This window comes from Petromyzon marinus, chromosome 32, assembly GCF_048934315.1.
Source record: "Petromyzon marinus isolate PM22_M1 ecotype Great Lakes invasive population chromosome 32, UKy_Petmar_22M1.pri1.0, whole genome shotgun sequence".
Classification (NCBI taxonomy): Eukaryota; Metazoa; Chordata; class Hyperoartia; order Petromyzontiformes; family Petromyzontidae; genus Petromyzon; species Petromyzon marinus.
This window is the reverse complement of record NC_133698.1, coordinates 11,093,719-11,109,628: the sequence shown is the minus strand read 5'-3', so window position 1 is coordinate 11,109,628 and position 15,910 is coordinate 11,093,719. Positions and strand designations below refer to the sequence as shown.

General features: G+C 54.0%; 1 protein-coding gene across 9 annotated transcripts in view; it reads left to right on the top strand.

The window, feature by feature from the left end:
* The window catches only part of LOC116948167 (pleckstrin homology-like domain family B member 1), a 122,428-nt gene that overhangs the window by 87,665 nt on the left and 18,853 nt on the right, over positions 1 to 15,910 (top strand). For 5 of the 9 annotated variants that reach the window (XM_032964598.2, XM_076071280.1, XM_076071281.1 and 2 more), the window contains 9 exons: positions 2,233 to 2,361; positions 3,856 to 4,011; positions 4,380 to 4,490; positions 6,224 to 6,313; positions 8,260 to 8,400; positions 9,224 to 9,367; positions 11,369 to 11,482; positions 14,717 to 14,869; positions 15,297 to 15,408. In XM_032964598.2, coding sequence (XP_032820489.1) covers positions 2,233 to 2,361; positions 3,856 to 4,011; positions 4,380 to 4,490; positions 6,224 to 6,313; positions 8,260 to 8,400; positions 9,224 to 9,367; positions 11,369 to 11,482; positions 14,717 to 14,869; positions 15,297 to 15,408 — 1,150 coding nt within the window. The remainder of the gene's footprint in view (positions 1 to 2,232; positions 2,362 to 3,855; positions 4,012 to 4,379; positions 4,491 to 6,223; positions 6,314 to 8,259; positions 8,401 to 9,223; positions 9,368 to 11,368; positions 11,483 to 14,716; positions 14,870 to 15,296; positions 15,409 to 15,910) is intronic. The other 4 variants (XM_076071284.1, XM_076071283.1, XM_076071285.1 and 1 more) reach the window with 4 other exon arrangements.

The window sequence follows — 15,910 nt, the reverse complement described above, 5'->3', positions numbered from 1 at the left end:
CGGGACCTGAGAACCAATTCTCGAACCGAATGGCGCGCGCGGCTCCCAACTCGCTGGGAATCCGGAGGCGTCGGCGTTTTGCCCGCACGAGAGTCGCACGAGACGGAGCGGCGGACTGCACGGCTTGAGCGCCTACGGGGGCGCCCGCAGGCGCTCTCCGCCACCCCTGCCCGACCACTTGCGCCCGTGCGGACGTTAACAGACTGGCCGAACTAATCCTGTCGCCGGCGCGGGCCGCAGCACTTGGGCCCCCCCCCCGCCCCCCCCCCCCCCCGGGGTGTGTGCGCGACGACGCAGGGGAGTTTGGTTCACGTGTGTGTGTGTGTGAGTGTTGTGCGTGTGTGTGTGAGTGTTGTGCGTGTGTGTGAGAGTGTTGTGCGTGTGTGTGAGAGTGTTGCGTGTGTGTGTGAGTGTTGTGCGTGTGTGTGAGTGTTGTGCGTGTGTGTGTGAGTGTTGTGCGTGTGTGTGTGAGTGTTGTGTGAGTGTTGTGCGTGCGTGTGTCCGTGTGTGTGAGAGTGTTTTGCGTGTGTGTGAGTGTTGTGCGTGCGTGTGTGTGAGAGTGTTGTGCGTGTGTGTGAGTGTTGTGCGTGTGTGTGAGAGTGTTTTGCGTGTGCGTGAGTGTTGTGCGTGTGCGTGTGTGAGAGTGTTTTGCGTTTGTGAGAGTGTTGTGCGTGTGTGAGAGTGTTGTGCGTGTGTGTCAGTGTTGTGCGTGTGTGTGAGAGTGTTTTGCGTGTGTGTGAGTGTTGTGCGTGTGTGTGCGTGTGTGTGAGAGTGTTGCGTGTGTGTGTGAGTGTTGTGCGTGTGTGTGCGTGTGTGTGAGAGTGTTGCGTGTGTGTGTGAGTGTTGTGCGTGTGTGTGAGAGTGTTTTGCGTGTGTGTGGGCCGAGCGCACCGCAGGCACAAACATAACTGACAAAGATTCCCCGTGTAGCCTTAACAGACTGTTGGGGCAAGTGCTGTTAGCGAGTAGCACCCTATGAAGGCCGGCATGGCACACAGGGGGGTGGAAGGCCAGCGCGTCACCCGGCCGCCTTTGTCTCCCGAGTCGCGACGTTTACACACCGCACCAGGTACTCATTTGAAGCTGAGTCGACCTAGGGGAGGCCCAGGGTTCTGATAGTCGTCACCGGTGTTGTTATCCGTGAGCGGGAATCGAACTCAAGGCCCCACCGGGTTCGTAGCGCAGCGCACTAACACCGCTGCTCCCCGCACGTTGAGACACACACAGACAGACCTCTGCGTTATCCAATAACAACGCGGAGCACAATGGGACCCGTGCCAATGACAGAAGCGACCGAGAGCGGTGAAATAAGAAACGCGGTGTTGATGCCAGGTCGCGGATATCGAGGCCCGCGGGCCGCTATCAAGCGCCACCATCGCTTACATTGCAGCATACACCCCCCAAATTCACAACGCCACGGTGGCTAGGAGATGTTAACTACCTCGCCTGGTATACAGGAGGTCTCGGGTTCGATACCGACCCTGACACCTGCTGTATATTTGGAGTTTGTGTGTTTCTCTGTCATCATCACGGTGGCTAGGAGATGTTAACTAACTCGCCTGGTATACAGGAGGTCTCGGGTTCGATACCGACCCTGACGCCTGCTGTATATTTGGAGTTTGTGTGTTTCTCTGTCATCATCACGGTGGCTAGGAGATGTTAACTACCTCGCTTGGTATACAGGAGGTCTCGGGTTCGATACCGACCCTGACACCTGCTGTATATTTGGAGTTTGTGTGTTTCTCTGTCATCATCACGGTGGCTAGGAGATGTTAACTACCTCGCCTGGCATACAGGAGGTCGTGGGTTCGATACCGACCCTGACGCCTGCTGCTGTATATCTGGAGTTTGTCATGTTTCATTCCGTCCCCGTTATCACGTTCAGAATCGACGTACATTCAGAGTATTCAGCTGCTATAAATTTCCACGCAAGGACAAGCCGCTTTGCTGAGCCGTCATTCGTGGCCAGGTCGATCAAAAAAAGAGCTACACGGCTCAGTGGGGCCTTTCCGGAGTAAAATAAACAAATATAGCTTACGGGTTCTTAGCTTCGAATCGCTTTCATTTCGCAGCGGCCCCGCCGCGGCGCGGAGACTCGCCGCTCAGGAGAGCGATCGCGACGGTGGCGGCTGCTCCTCGCGGCGTCGCCCCCGTCACCCCCCCCGCGCTCGCTCACGGCGTGCCCCCCCCCTGCCCCCCCCCCCCCCCGCCATGTGTCTACGCCGTGCGCAGGAGAGGGCAATGCTTGCGGCGGCTCGGGAGCAGCTAGGAAGCCTCCGCAGCGCACACCTAGACGCGCGCAGGCAGCTAGACACCTGCCCCGAGGCATTGCGAGAGCACTTGCAGCAGCAGCTGAGAAGGGTCAGTGCCACTTCCTGTCTCCCCCGACTCCTCGACCACCCCCCCCCCACCCCCGGGTCGCTCGCTCCACTTTTTCCCCATTGTCCGAATCCCTTCTCCCTGACCTGCCCCTCGCGCCTTCCAACTCCCCCTCCCCCATTCCCCCCATCTTTGCTGTCGTCTTCGATCGCTCAACGTGGCCGCGGCGCCATTTTTACCCGCCCGTGCGATGTCCTCATTGGCTGGGCTCTGATCACGTGACGCCCGCCCCCCGCTTCGTGATTGGCCGGACTAAAACGACTAAAGTACTAACTCCACCGTCACGTGTTGTTTTTTTGTGGTCGCTTGCACGTGGGGCTGCCCGTCCAGTCGAGCTTCAGAGTGCACCCAGTGCCGGATTATCCTACTACATATGTAGTAGCTACCACTACTACATATGTAGTTGCTACTACTACTACATACGTAGTAGCTACCACTACTACATATGTAGTTGCTACTACTACTACATATGTAGTAGCTACTACATATGCGACGGGCCCCGCACTTTCAAGGGCCCCGCGCTAAATGCTTTCAAGCTATCAATTCCGGTTCAGTGATTCTGCACTTGCTCTATTACTATAGTACTATACCGTCTTCAACTTTTATGAACGACTGGGTGTTTAAGGTTAGCGATTTGTCGTATTATCTGGCTGTGTAGCAAATAAAAAAAATACAACTACTTCGCTATGCAAGTTAAAACTGCGTGTGTTTTAATATTTACGTTTTTTTTTTATTTAGGGCCCCTTTATAACAGATGCTACAGGCCCCGAACTAGCTTAATCCGCCACTGAGTGCACCTAGCATGGCACAGGCGCCGTGGTTGACGTCACCGCCACTTCGTGATGAGCGACGGTCGTCGCGTGAGTCGAGCTACCCCCAGGGTTTTCGCATCGCGTTTTTACGCCATCAAGCGACGCCCCGGTCCAATAGACGGGTGCGAAAAGCACGTTTTGCTTGCGAACAGAATGAACGTGCTTTGGCCTTCGTAGGTTTTGTTGAGTGCAGCATCGGCATTTAAGATGCAATGAACCGAGGTTTCAGTTGAAACGAGCTATCCAACCATGGTCACGGAGCGGAATGCGGCTGTGATCGACCAGTGAGCAGAGTTATGCAGTTATTTGGGAGGTTTTTTTTAAACTGAAATCTGTACTGACGTTGGTTTCAGAATTATTATGAAGCCACCCGGTGGTGAAAATGAAAAAATGATACGAATAAAAAAAATAACATATGAAAAAATATATAAAATTGTAATATCAAAATATTTTTAAAAATGCCAAAATATCATGTAAAAAGTAATTAAGGAATAAAAAGACATTTATAAAAATTATAAAAACATTAATATCAAGATACAAAAAAAATAGTATAAAAACACAAAAAAATTCCACTGAACAAAAAAAAAACCTCTTGTATTTACCGTAACCTTGCCCGCCCCCCCCCCCCCCCGCCCGCCCCCCCCCCCCCCGCCCGCCACGACAGGAAGCCGAGCGTCTCGAGGTTGAGACGAAGACCTTCGAGGACCTGGAGTTCCAGCAGCTGGAGGGGGAGAGCCGCGCGGAGGAGGAGAGGGAGGCCTCGAGCCAGCGGCTCCTCGCTGACGTCAGCAACCTCCAGACGAGCATCGCCACGCGAAAGGTGACGGCCTCAAGGGGCGACTGGACCCTTGCTGGGCGATTCGTGCGATCCGCGGCCCGGAATCTACAGTTACGATTCGTTGAATTGAGCGCAAATCGGTGGGCGATTAGCGCGGTTGGCTACGTACGGTGTGAATTAAGTTTAACGTAGATCCCCGTGATCCCTTCCCCATAATGACTGCATTGCATGCATTATATTGCTTCGTGATTTCTGTGATGCCTGGCCCAGATATCTCATTATGATTCTTTGAATTAATTGCATCGCGTGCCCGCAACATAGTGCCGTAGCCTATAACCCTCCAGTATACCAGGCGAGGGAGTTAACATCTCGCACACCGTGCGCCCCCCCGCCCCCTCCCCACTCCCCAGGAGAAAGTGGCGGCACTGGATGGGGAGGGGCGGCAGCTATCCCAGCAGGCCTTGCAGGAGCAGGAGCGCCTCCACCGGGAGAAGAACCAGCTGGCCCACCGTCTCCACCGGGTAAGTTCGTCGGTGCTCAGTAAACCTAGTCAACAAAGCGAAGATGATTTTAATTTTGCCAGGTTCTAATAAGGTCCACTGAGCTCTATGCATTATATGGCTGTTTTTTTTAAGAAACGACCTGACCGTCAAAAATGATAGCCCAACGAGGTGGGCTATCATTGTGCGGGAAACGTTAAGAGCAGCCATATTCTCTCGTAAACGCGTGAACGTTCATTCTAAACGTGGGGGGCTAAAACGGGAGGACCCGGGGAAAAATATACAGGACCACGGGGAGAGAGACACCGCAAAAATTAAAATATACAATAGGCGTCAGGCTCGGGATCGAACCCAAGACCTCCTGTATACCTTGCGAGGTAGTCAACATCTTGCCACCACGGCAACTCACGTGACTTGCGGGGGCGGAAATATTTGTTTCACGTGAAGTCAGTACATTTTTGATGGAATAGATACACATCGAATTAAAAAACATTCCTGCGGAGGGAACTGGTAGGAACGTTGGGTTGCTCGGTCAATGGCTAGGGTCAACGGCGGCACCACGTGGTGTATTCCGCAAATATTCCCGACTTTGAGGGCGGGCACAAGCCGGCGTGAGTAGGTTAAACGTTGAGTTTTATAAGGGCACCACGGGGTGACCAGCCCCTCCCCACCCAGCCCCACCCCACCCCCCACCCAGCCCCACCCTCCCCACCCAGCCCCTCCCCACCCTCCCCACCCAGCCCCTCCCCACCCTCCCCTCCCCACCCAGCCCCACCATCCCAACCCAGCCCCTCCCCACCCTCCCCTCTCCACCCAGCCCCACCTCTCCCATTTTTGGATGCACGACGGACAGACAGAATAATCCCCTGTGGGCTGGTGTAACCAGGAGGTTCCTACAAGTATAATGTCTTATAACTAGAGAGCACCTCCTCACTCAAGGCCTCACCTCTGCTCCCTCGCCCATTCCTTCCTCTTCCCTCCCCACGCCCCTCCATTCCTTCCTGTCCCTCCCCTGTAGCCTGTTTGTGATCCCCTAATCGCCCCTCCATCGCTGCTGCCACTCGTTCCTCGACACCTTTGTAGCACGCCGCTGTCAACTACGACATCGTTACATTCAGTGTCACCGTTCTGTAAGTTACGTCACAGAGCACCTTAAGTGAAGGCGTTCCGTATAAATGCAAACCTGTCAATCCCTTATCAGTGCCCTACCTTATTACATACCAATTCCGACCTTATTGGTCACCCCGTGCCCTTAAAAATCTCAGCGTTCATGCTACAAAGTCCCATCACAAGGGAAAAACACAAACAAATGGACATTTTTTTTTTTGCCTTTACTGAAACGGCTGTACGCCGTATGGACCTCAAAACTCAATTTCCCCGTATAAGAATACGGGGTCAAACCGTACGGGTTGACAGCTGCGTAAATATCACCTGAGACTAGCCTGACAATCGGTGAGCCCGTGGCCTTGGATGCCTCAATCTCCCAACGTGCCCTGCCAGCGGGCGACCAAGCGCACTGTCTCACCGAGCGTCTGAATCGGAATCGTGATTGACACCGGAGGAATCCGACGAGCTGCGAAGCTCTTTTTTTCCTCCGGACGTCCAGAAATGACGCCTTTGGTGGGAAGTCGGCAGCGTACGAAGGCGGGCATTTAAAAAAAAAAACATTTCCCGCCGCTGACTCAGCGGCCGTGTGGGCAAGCGCGTGTGGGTTGAGACGCCGCCGCCGCCGCCGCGTGGTTCTGTGTCGGCAGGAGAGGGCATGGCTGTCCGAGCTGGACGAGCGCTACGCTCTGCTCACCGGGGGCAAGCGACTGCCCATCGCCCCAGCGCCGCCCACGCAGGTCGGTGCCGCTGCACAACCCCCCACCCCACCCCACCCGCGCTGCACAACTCCCACACGTGACACAACACGCGCTGCACAACTCCCGCACGTGACACAACACGCGCTGCACAACTCCCGCACGCGACACAACACGTGCTGCACAACTCCCGCACGTGACACAACACGCGCTGCACAACTCCCGCACGTGACACAACACGCGCTGCACAACTCCCACACGTGACACAACACGCGCTGCACAACTCCCGCACGCGACACAACACGCGCTGCACGCCTCCCGCACGCGACACAACACGTGCTGCACAACTCCCACACGTGACACAACACGCGCTGCACAACTCCCACACGTGACACAACACGCGCTGCACAACTCCCACACGTGCCACAACACGCGCTGCACAACTCCCACACGTGACACAACACGCGCTGCACAACTCCCACACGTGACACAACACGTGCTGCACAACTCCCACACGTGACACAACACGCGCTGCACAACTCCCGCACGTGACACAACACGTGCTGCACAACTCCCACACGTGACACAACACGCGCTGCACAACTCCCACACGTGACACAACACGCGCTGCACAACTCCCACACGTGACACAACACGCGCTGCACAACTCCCACACGTGACACAACACGCGCTGCACGACTCCCACACGTGACACAACACGCGCTGCACGACTCCCACACGTGACACAACACGTGCTGCACAACTCCCACACGTGACACAACACGCGCTGCACAACTCCCACACGTGACACAACACGCGCTGCACAACTCCCACACGTGACACAACACGCGCTGCACGACTCCCGCACGCGACACAACACGCGCTGCACGACTCCCGCACGTGACACAACACGTGCTGCACAACTCCCACACGTGACACAACACGCGCTGCACAACTCCCACACGTGACACAACACGCGCTGCACAACTCCCACACGTGACACAACACGCGCTGCACAACTCCCACACGCGACACAACACGCGCTGCACGACTCCCGCACGTGACACAACACGTGCTGCACAACTCCCACACGTGACACAACACGCGCTGCACAACTCCCACACGTGACACAACACGCGCTGCACAACTCCCACACGTGACACAACACGCGCTGCACAACTCCCACACGTGACACAACACGCGCTGCACGACTCCCGCACGTGACACAACATGCGCTGCACGACTCCCGCACGCGACACAACACGCGCTGCACGACTCCGCGCTGCACCACCGATGTGTCAAAACACGCGCTGCACAAACCCATGTGTCACAGTTCGCGCTGCACGGCCGATGTGTCACAACACGCCTTGCACGACCCGTATACCACAACCGATGCTGCACACACGAGGTTCAAACCGAAGCAGCTGCCTTTGATCAAACTTTATTCGCGAACGTTCGCGAGTTGATGGTCTCAGCCCGGGTCACTATCGACTGCACAACAAAAATTGCAATAGATTTTTCCAATTAATTTAGATAATTTACAGCTGCTTAGACATTAAAATACATTCGTTTAATATTCACGTGACACACATCACTGCCTGCGGCGGGACGCGTGGGAAGGCGCTGCGCCCTACTGGGAGCGCCAGTGAGTCACGGTGGATCTCGGACGTAGCTCTGCGGTTTCCGCTTCCGCGTGCCCGCTCTCTTTGACGCGGAGGGTCTCACTGCTCCAACTCCGCGTTTACAAACGGATTCCCTCCACCTCCGACAGCGCGATCGGAATTCGACAAAACGTAAAACGAAAAAAAGACGCACGAGTGCTCCAAACCACACCGTGTAACAACAACAACAACGCATTCACGTGCAGACGCGCGGCAGAGCGTGGCCGTAAGCGATGCCCCACGCGTGATGCTCCACGCGTGCCCGATCCCCCACGCGCGATCCCCGCGCGTGATGCTCCGGTGTGTGTGTGCATTCCCTCGCGCCAGGGCTACTGGCAGCTCTCTGACATCTACCGCTTCTACTGCGAGCCCGCGGGCACGGAGGCGTGCGAGCCGTGCGTGGTACCCACTGCCGCTGCCTCCCCCTCCCCTCCGAGTTCTCTCTCTCTCACTCCGCCTCTCAGCCAGGTACCTCGCCGCTCCTCTCTCCTCTCTCTCTGCCGCAACTCTCCCCCCCCACGTGCGCGCATTCGCGCCTCTCTCTCTCTCTCTCTTACTGTGGGCAGGCGCGCGAGCGTTCTCTAACACACAGAGCGATCCACTGCGACGCTAGCGCTCCGCGTGGATGCTTCGTGACGTGGTTTGACGGTAACCGCACGAGTGGACAAACATTTGGAAAGTGACCAAAATATTACGTTATTTTCATTCATATATGTGTACGTTATTGGTCCATCGCCAGTCCGCAGCCAGTATAGGTCCCCCCCACACACCACAGTGATACAAAAATGAATCTGCTCTTTAATTTGTCATCCGAAATTTGACCTTTTGAATGAATCGTTATGTGCCTGTCTTTGCATTAATATCTGTTTTTCATTCTCCTCCCATATTCTTCTGAATGCTGTCTCTGCCATGCGATAACGTCGCAGAGTCCCTGTGCTCAATTGACAGTTGAGCAGTACTCACCTCCATTGGCAGCCCTGAGCCAGCAGCGGACATTCCACATTCCCATGGCAAGGGCCGGTACATCTATACAACGACTGACGATTACTTTTTCGTGACCCCCGGAGAGATGATGGGATGAGTTGACCGCCACTCTCTCGCCCCCCGCTCCCCAGCCGGCATTTAAGCTCATGATAACAATGTAACGTCGATCTGTTCGGTACGATTCTAATTTTATCATCGTTTAATTTACCGGTACGCGTGAATGTTGTCATCGTGAACACAAAACAGTGCTGAGTGGTGATCGTGCGAAGTGACCGTAAACCGTCTGGGGTTGGTGTTCCTGTGTCAGCCACAGGAGTACATCACACTGGACCAAATCTATGAGCTGTACGGCTCCCCTCTCATCTCCGCGGAAACGCCCCTTGACCCCACTCCCTTCGCCATGCCAACCCCTCCCGTCACCGTGCCGACGTCCCCTCTGCCTGAACTGGAGGTGCGTCAGCCCTTGCCCAAATAATCAGTACCCCCCGCCCCCCATCGCCCCTCCTCCCCCCACACTGTCATGGCTGAAGGAGAAGTTGCTTGGATGTTTCAACAAGTAAAGAGACATTTTAACATGGAGGCTTTCGCGACCCATATCATCCATAATAGAGGTTTTTTTTGGGTTAGATCGCGTAAAAATATATAAATGTGTCGTTAAACCCGCCACCACCCGACACAGCCAACTAGTAAGGGTTGTCACGTAAACAGGACGTGGCCAATTCGTCACTAGTACAGCACACCGGTGTGTTGGAGAGCCAAGCCACAACATTTAGAATCTGAGCACGACGTTTCGCCAGTAATTACAACTAGCTTCACCAGGCGGACAGCCAGATTTGGCTCTCCAACACACCGGTGTGCTGTACTAGTGACGAATTGGCCACGTCCTGTTTACGTGACAACCCTTACTAGTTGGCTGTGTCGGGTGCTGGCGGGTTTAACGACGCAACATTTTTATATTTACACGATCTCACCAAGGCACATTTTAATGACAGCGACCTTTGTGTCGGTGAGATTTCCGTGCAGATAACGCGGCGAGAAGGAACACACCGGGCACCTGACGCCCCTGCGGAAGTGGGAAGTGACGTTTTTTTTTTGTCCTCCAAAAATCGTTCCGCTGGGTTAGAGTACGCATCATCGCGTGATCAAAGGCAGCGCCACCCTTGCACACCTGCACATTAGAAGAGCGGCGATATTTTTTATTTATTTTTTCTTGCGGGTCTAAATGAACGAAGCTGCGATGTGGGAACAGCGGCGGGGGCCGTGGCGGCGTTCAACGGCTGGAATCGCGACGCGGGCCGTCGTTGCGTCGGCGGAGAGGGAGCGGAGCGGGGCGGAGGCCGTTCGACGATTCGCTCCGTAGTCAGCGTCGCTCGAGCCGAGGGCTGCGTTTTGGATGACGGAGAGAGAGAGAGAGAGGAGTCAAGTTCGCGCTAGCGGGCGTACGCACGAGCGTGGGGACATTTAATTCCATAATTATCCATGACAAGTTGAATTTGAATCCTTCATTATGAATCCTTCACGATCAATAATTCATTATTAATCCTTCATTATGAATCCTTCATTGTGAATCCTTAATGATGAATCCTTCATCATGCATCCTTCATGATGAATCCTTCATTATGAATCCATAATGATGAATCCTTCATAATTAATCCTTCATGATACATCCTTCATCATTAATCTTTCATCATTAATCCGTCATTATGATCCGCTAAGCAGGCACCATCGTACTGAATGCAATCGCCCAGATTCTCAAGTAAATAAAAATATATATACATCAAGTTCCAACATCGTGTGAGAAAAGGATCAACGGTGACGTTGATGCTGGTCTCTTTACTTATTGAAATCCAGAAATCTCTTTGTTATGTTTTCGTGGAGTGGTGCACAGGTCAGTGCAATGATCTCAGGCGGAGGAGGTAGAATGCCGATTGAAATCATCGCAGCCAATCTGGCAACTGCCAGAGGTGTAAAAAAAAAAAATGTAACAGTGGACTTTTAAAGATCTGTTGAGATCATTTGCAGGAGTTGATCGCTACGCAACGATGTCACGGTCCTAGTCGCAATCTTGGATATCGGCCACAGCTAAGAGTTGGGCATTTCTGTATTAGGATTGAGCTGACTGAATAATATAAGCGTGGTAATTGATCAAATTTGCGACATCCCCTCGAGATGCCTTCAAAGTTGTGCGCACTCCGCGTGCGCTGCACAATCAAACGGATGCTTTTATTCCACGAGGTGCAATGCTCTCGGCTTTTTCTTCCCTGACACTTTTGAAGCCTTCACCTGCCTCCACTTGAATTCTCACGGCTGCGTCGTGAGCTTCCGTGTCCACGTTTTCCTGACATCGTTCTTCTCCTTTTCTCTCCCCCCTCCCCCGCTCGTCGCTCCGCTGCGCCTCTCCCCCTGCCCCGTCGCTTCCGCCGCTCGCTTTCCCTTCGGGACATACCCCCAGAACGATCTGGGCACTGAGCACATGATTAGGCGGTTCCTGTCACCTGACCAAGAGGCCTCTTGCCAAGTGCCGCCCCCTCTGCCGGTCAAAATGCGCTTTACGCTGGGGGCCCAGGTAAAGCGCTTGCAAGCGCGTTGTCGGTTGCGTTGTAATTGACCCTTTCCCGTTCCGATGACGTACGCGGCGACGTACGTGCACGCCATCGGTTTTTCTTCAGATTTCCGTTCCGATGACGTACGTACGTGTATCGTAACGAAACCGGAATAAAAACGATCGTAAAATAACTTTATCGTTACCGAGGCTCCCACGAGGCCATGCGGGAGGTCTCGTGGTTCCCTGCGGTGAGTGCAATGGCTTTCAAAACAGCGGCGCTACTACTCCTCGCTGAAAAACAATAACCAGCCGAGCCGCATGCGCGTTCCGAGATTCAGCGGCGAATGGCAACCACACCCTGCGACTTGCACACGTCTCGGAACGGGAAAGGGTTAAACCTGCTACGGTCATACCCCCGACTTACGTCTTCCCCCTCTTTTTTACATCGTTTCGCAAAATACGTCGTCGTTTAACTAGTGACACCATGACCCGATTAGAGTCGCCTGGTTACCCCACACGCTCACGTCGCGGATGGCATCGTCCGTCCTTTCTCGTTATCTTTCGCCTCTCAGCTTTCGCCACCACCACCACAACCACCCACGACCGACACCCTGTAAATTGCTTCGATTGACGTCGTTTCGATATTCGTCGTCGCACCTTTCAGGAACGCATCCCCTGACGTAAACCGGGGCATCACCCTATTGACCTGCAAATTCACTCAAGATGCATCGTACTAGCGTGCGTGCGCGCTGCGCGGTGCGTGTGTCGGGGAGTGACGCTACGAACCTGGCACCCGAGTTTGATTCCCGCTCTCGGCCACCAACACCAGTGGCGATTATCTGAACCGGTTCTGGGCCTCTCCTAGTTCGACTCAGCCTTGAATGAGTACCTGATGTGGTGTGTAAACATCAGCACTGGGGAGACAAAGGTGGTCGAGCTGGCCACCCACCCCCTCGCCTATCGTCTCGGTCTTCATAGGTGCTCGCAAACAGCACTTGCCCCAACAGTCTCATAATGGCTATATGGAGAAACTTTGTCTCTGGTATTGTACATGCATGAGTGTGTGTGTGTGTCCGCGCATGCAGGTTCACATATATACATACACGTGTGTGCATGCCTAAGTGTGCGTCTGTGCATGTATGTACATGTGCATATGTGCATGTACATGTATTTGCATGTGTACACGCCACTGCCTCGTGTGCCATGCCGACCTTAATAGGTGCTCGCCTACAGCACTTGCCCAAAAGGTCTGTATGGTTATGCGGGTGATCCTTGCCTTTGTATACGCGTGTATATGTGTGCATATACATGCGTGTGCGTGTATACACATATTCGTGTGCCCATGCATGTACTTCCACGTACGTGTATCTACATGTGTGTATACATGCGTGCGTATTTGTGTGTGTGTGCCAGAATTTCATGATCTTGAAGCTGCAGGGAGCGGTGGCGGATTGGTTATCGCACTACACTTGGAACCCAGCTACCCTAGTTCGATTCCCGTTCAGCTTTAAATGAGTACCTGGTGTGGTGCGTAAACATCGCCACTGGGGAGACAAAGGCGGCCGGGCGTGGTGCTGGCCACATAACCCTAACCTACGCCGAGTTGGCCTTAATAGGTGCTCACTAACAGCACTTGCCACCAACAGCCGGTTAAGGCTACGGATTACAAAAACCTCAACACATTCACCAACAACACCGTGGCCTAAAGAGGAAACATTTCTATAATAGGCAACGTTTCAGGCAATGACCCTTGGTCATGATGTGCTGCGAAGAAGAGCCATTGCCCAAACTGTCACCTATGGTACAGGGTGGCCCACATGTCAGGAGACACAGGGTTGTTTTGTTTATTTCAACAAATCAGAGGGTTATTTAGCTTATTTTCACAGATGTTCAAACTGGCTTCTACTGACACTAATCACACATATTACGCTTCTGTTGTCTCAATTCATTCAGTGGCTCTTCGTGGTGGTCGAGTTTGTAAACAGATAATAATGATAACAGATACAAATTAACTTACTAATGATATAAACTTATACAAATATTAACGTATTAAAATTATAATAATGATAAGAAAAACAACAAGATATTCATAATGATAACAGATACAAATGTTAACTTAAGGACTAAACAATTAAAATAAAACAAATTACGCAAGTGTTAAAGTAACCCTATGTGTCCTGACTGTTGGGCCAAGGCTGTATATATTTCAGTCATTGCAAGACCTGCCACAATTAAAATAAAACAAATTACGCAAGTGTTAAAGTAACCCTGTGTGTCCTGACTGTTGGGCCAAGGCTGTATATATTTCAGTCATTGCAAGGCCTGCCACAATTAAAATAAAACAAATTACGCAAGTGTTAGAGTAACCCTGTGTGTCCTGACTGTTGGGCCAAGGCTGTATATATTTCAGTCATTGCAAGGCCTGCCACCATTAAAATAAAACAAATTACGCAAGTGTTAGAGTAACCCTATGTGTCCTGACTGTTGGGCCAAGGCTGTATATATTTCAGTCATTGCAAGGCCTGCCACAGGCCACTGGAGAACCCTGACGTGTGGCACCCCGACAAAAATACACAAATGTGAAAACATCCCCCATCATCATTGTGCTGCTGTCACGATGATGATGGCGGTGATGATGATGTTAGGGAGTGTGTTATTGGCAAAAATGGTAGCTCCCCTCCCATCCGCTCTGAAACTGGGTGAAGAACACTGCGGAATATCATTCTCTCTCTCTCTGAAGGCCACACACAGGCGTTGTTATTGACGAGCGCGCCGAGTTCACCGTCGCTGGCCGTGCCTGTACACCACTGCCAACGCGGTTAGCAGCGGCAGCATCGCCAGCAAACTCGTTGAGGCTGAAGGGAACCTACAGGCAAAAAGGCCTACAGAGCCACGCCAGTGTCGGGGTGGAAAAATGTTAACTACCCCGCCTGGTGTACACGAGGTCGTGGGTTCGACCCCGACCCTGAAGCCTGCTGCTGTATATTTGGAGTTTGCGGTGTCTCTCTCACCGTGGCCGCGTGGATTTTTCTCGGGCTCCTCCGATTTTCCCCTCCACGTTTACAATGAACGTGCGTTTCTCAGTATTTGGCTTGCTGTACATTTCCACGTGATGAGCCACTTCGTCGAGCCATCATTTGTGACAGCCAGGTCGCTTCTGATAAAAGAGCTGTATAGCTCAGTGGGGCCCTTACCTGCTAAAATACAAAGTTTAGTTTCACTTCATCTTGTTCTCTACCTCGCACGCGCGAGCAGGGCGGCCGGACGAGCGGCGAAAAGCGCCGCCTGCAGAGGGAGACGTCCACGCAGAGTGACATCATCACCACGTCGTCGTCGTCGTCACGGCAACCCGCCCGCGGCGCTCCCGAGCATCACGCGTCGCCGTCCGGCGCAGCGCACGGGAAGAGGGTGAGCCGCTTCGAGCGCCCCGAGCGTGTGCCGCGTGGCCCCGCTTGCCTGCTGCCTTTCCGCCGTGACGGGCGACGCGGCCCTCGCGACGCCGGGCCCCGCCGAGTGGCGGAGGACGCCGCGGTTTGGCGCGCTGCCCTACGAACCCGGCGGCCGCAGTTTAGAATCGTGCTCGCGGCCACCAGGCGCCGACTGTGACTGGCGCGGCACGCAAAGTGGGTGGGTGGGTGAGTGGCCAGCACCACGCCTGCGTTGACCTAGGGGAGGCCCAGGACCGGCTCAGATAACCGTCACCGGTGTCGGTAGCCGGGTTCGCAGCGCAGTGCGGCGCTAAACCGTCGCGCTAAACCGTCGCACCGCCGCTCCCCACACACTTGACCCACCCGCTCCGTGGTGTCCGGCGCGTGGCTCCCCCATCCGTCACCAGGTGGGCGGCGTGGCTCTGGGGAGCAGCACGCTGCCCCGCAACCTGCGCAGCTCCCACGAGGAGGGCATCGCCATGGCCTCCAAGCGGCCGCCCCCGGGCCCCCCCCCACGAGGTTCGTCTCCCGTCTCACACGCCAACTGCACCCCCTGCCCACCTGCCCCCACCCTTACCCCCCCCCCCCCGTGTAGTGGTGTAGTGACTACATTAACAGCTCGGGGGGGGTGGTGGTGCGGCATTCGGTAGAGGTGGGGGAGCCCCCCCCCCCCCCCAATTTTTGATTCGCGCCGTCGCCAAATGTTACTGCTCAAATCGAATTAAAATAAAACGTGGAACGTGAATGGAAGGATTTGCATGAACATATATTTAAACGACATTTCAAGTTTGTTGTTCTTCGTACACTTGCGCACATGAACTACCGCCACCTTCTACCAGCCCTACAAAGACAAATATTCCCCCGTGTAGCCTTAACAGACTTTCGGGGCAAGTGCTGTTAGCGAGCAGCACCTATGACGGCCGGCACGGCACACGAGGGGATGGGTGGCCAGCATCACCCCCGGCCGCCTTTGTCTCCCCAGTGGCAATGTTTTACACACTGCACCAGGTACTCATTTGAG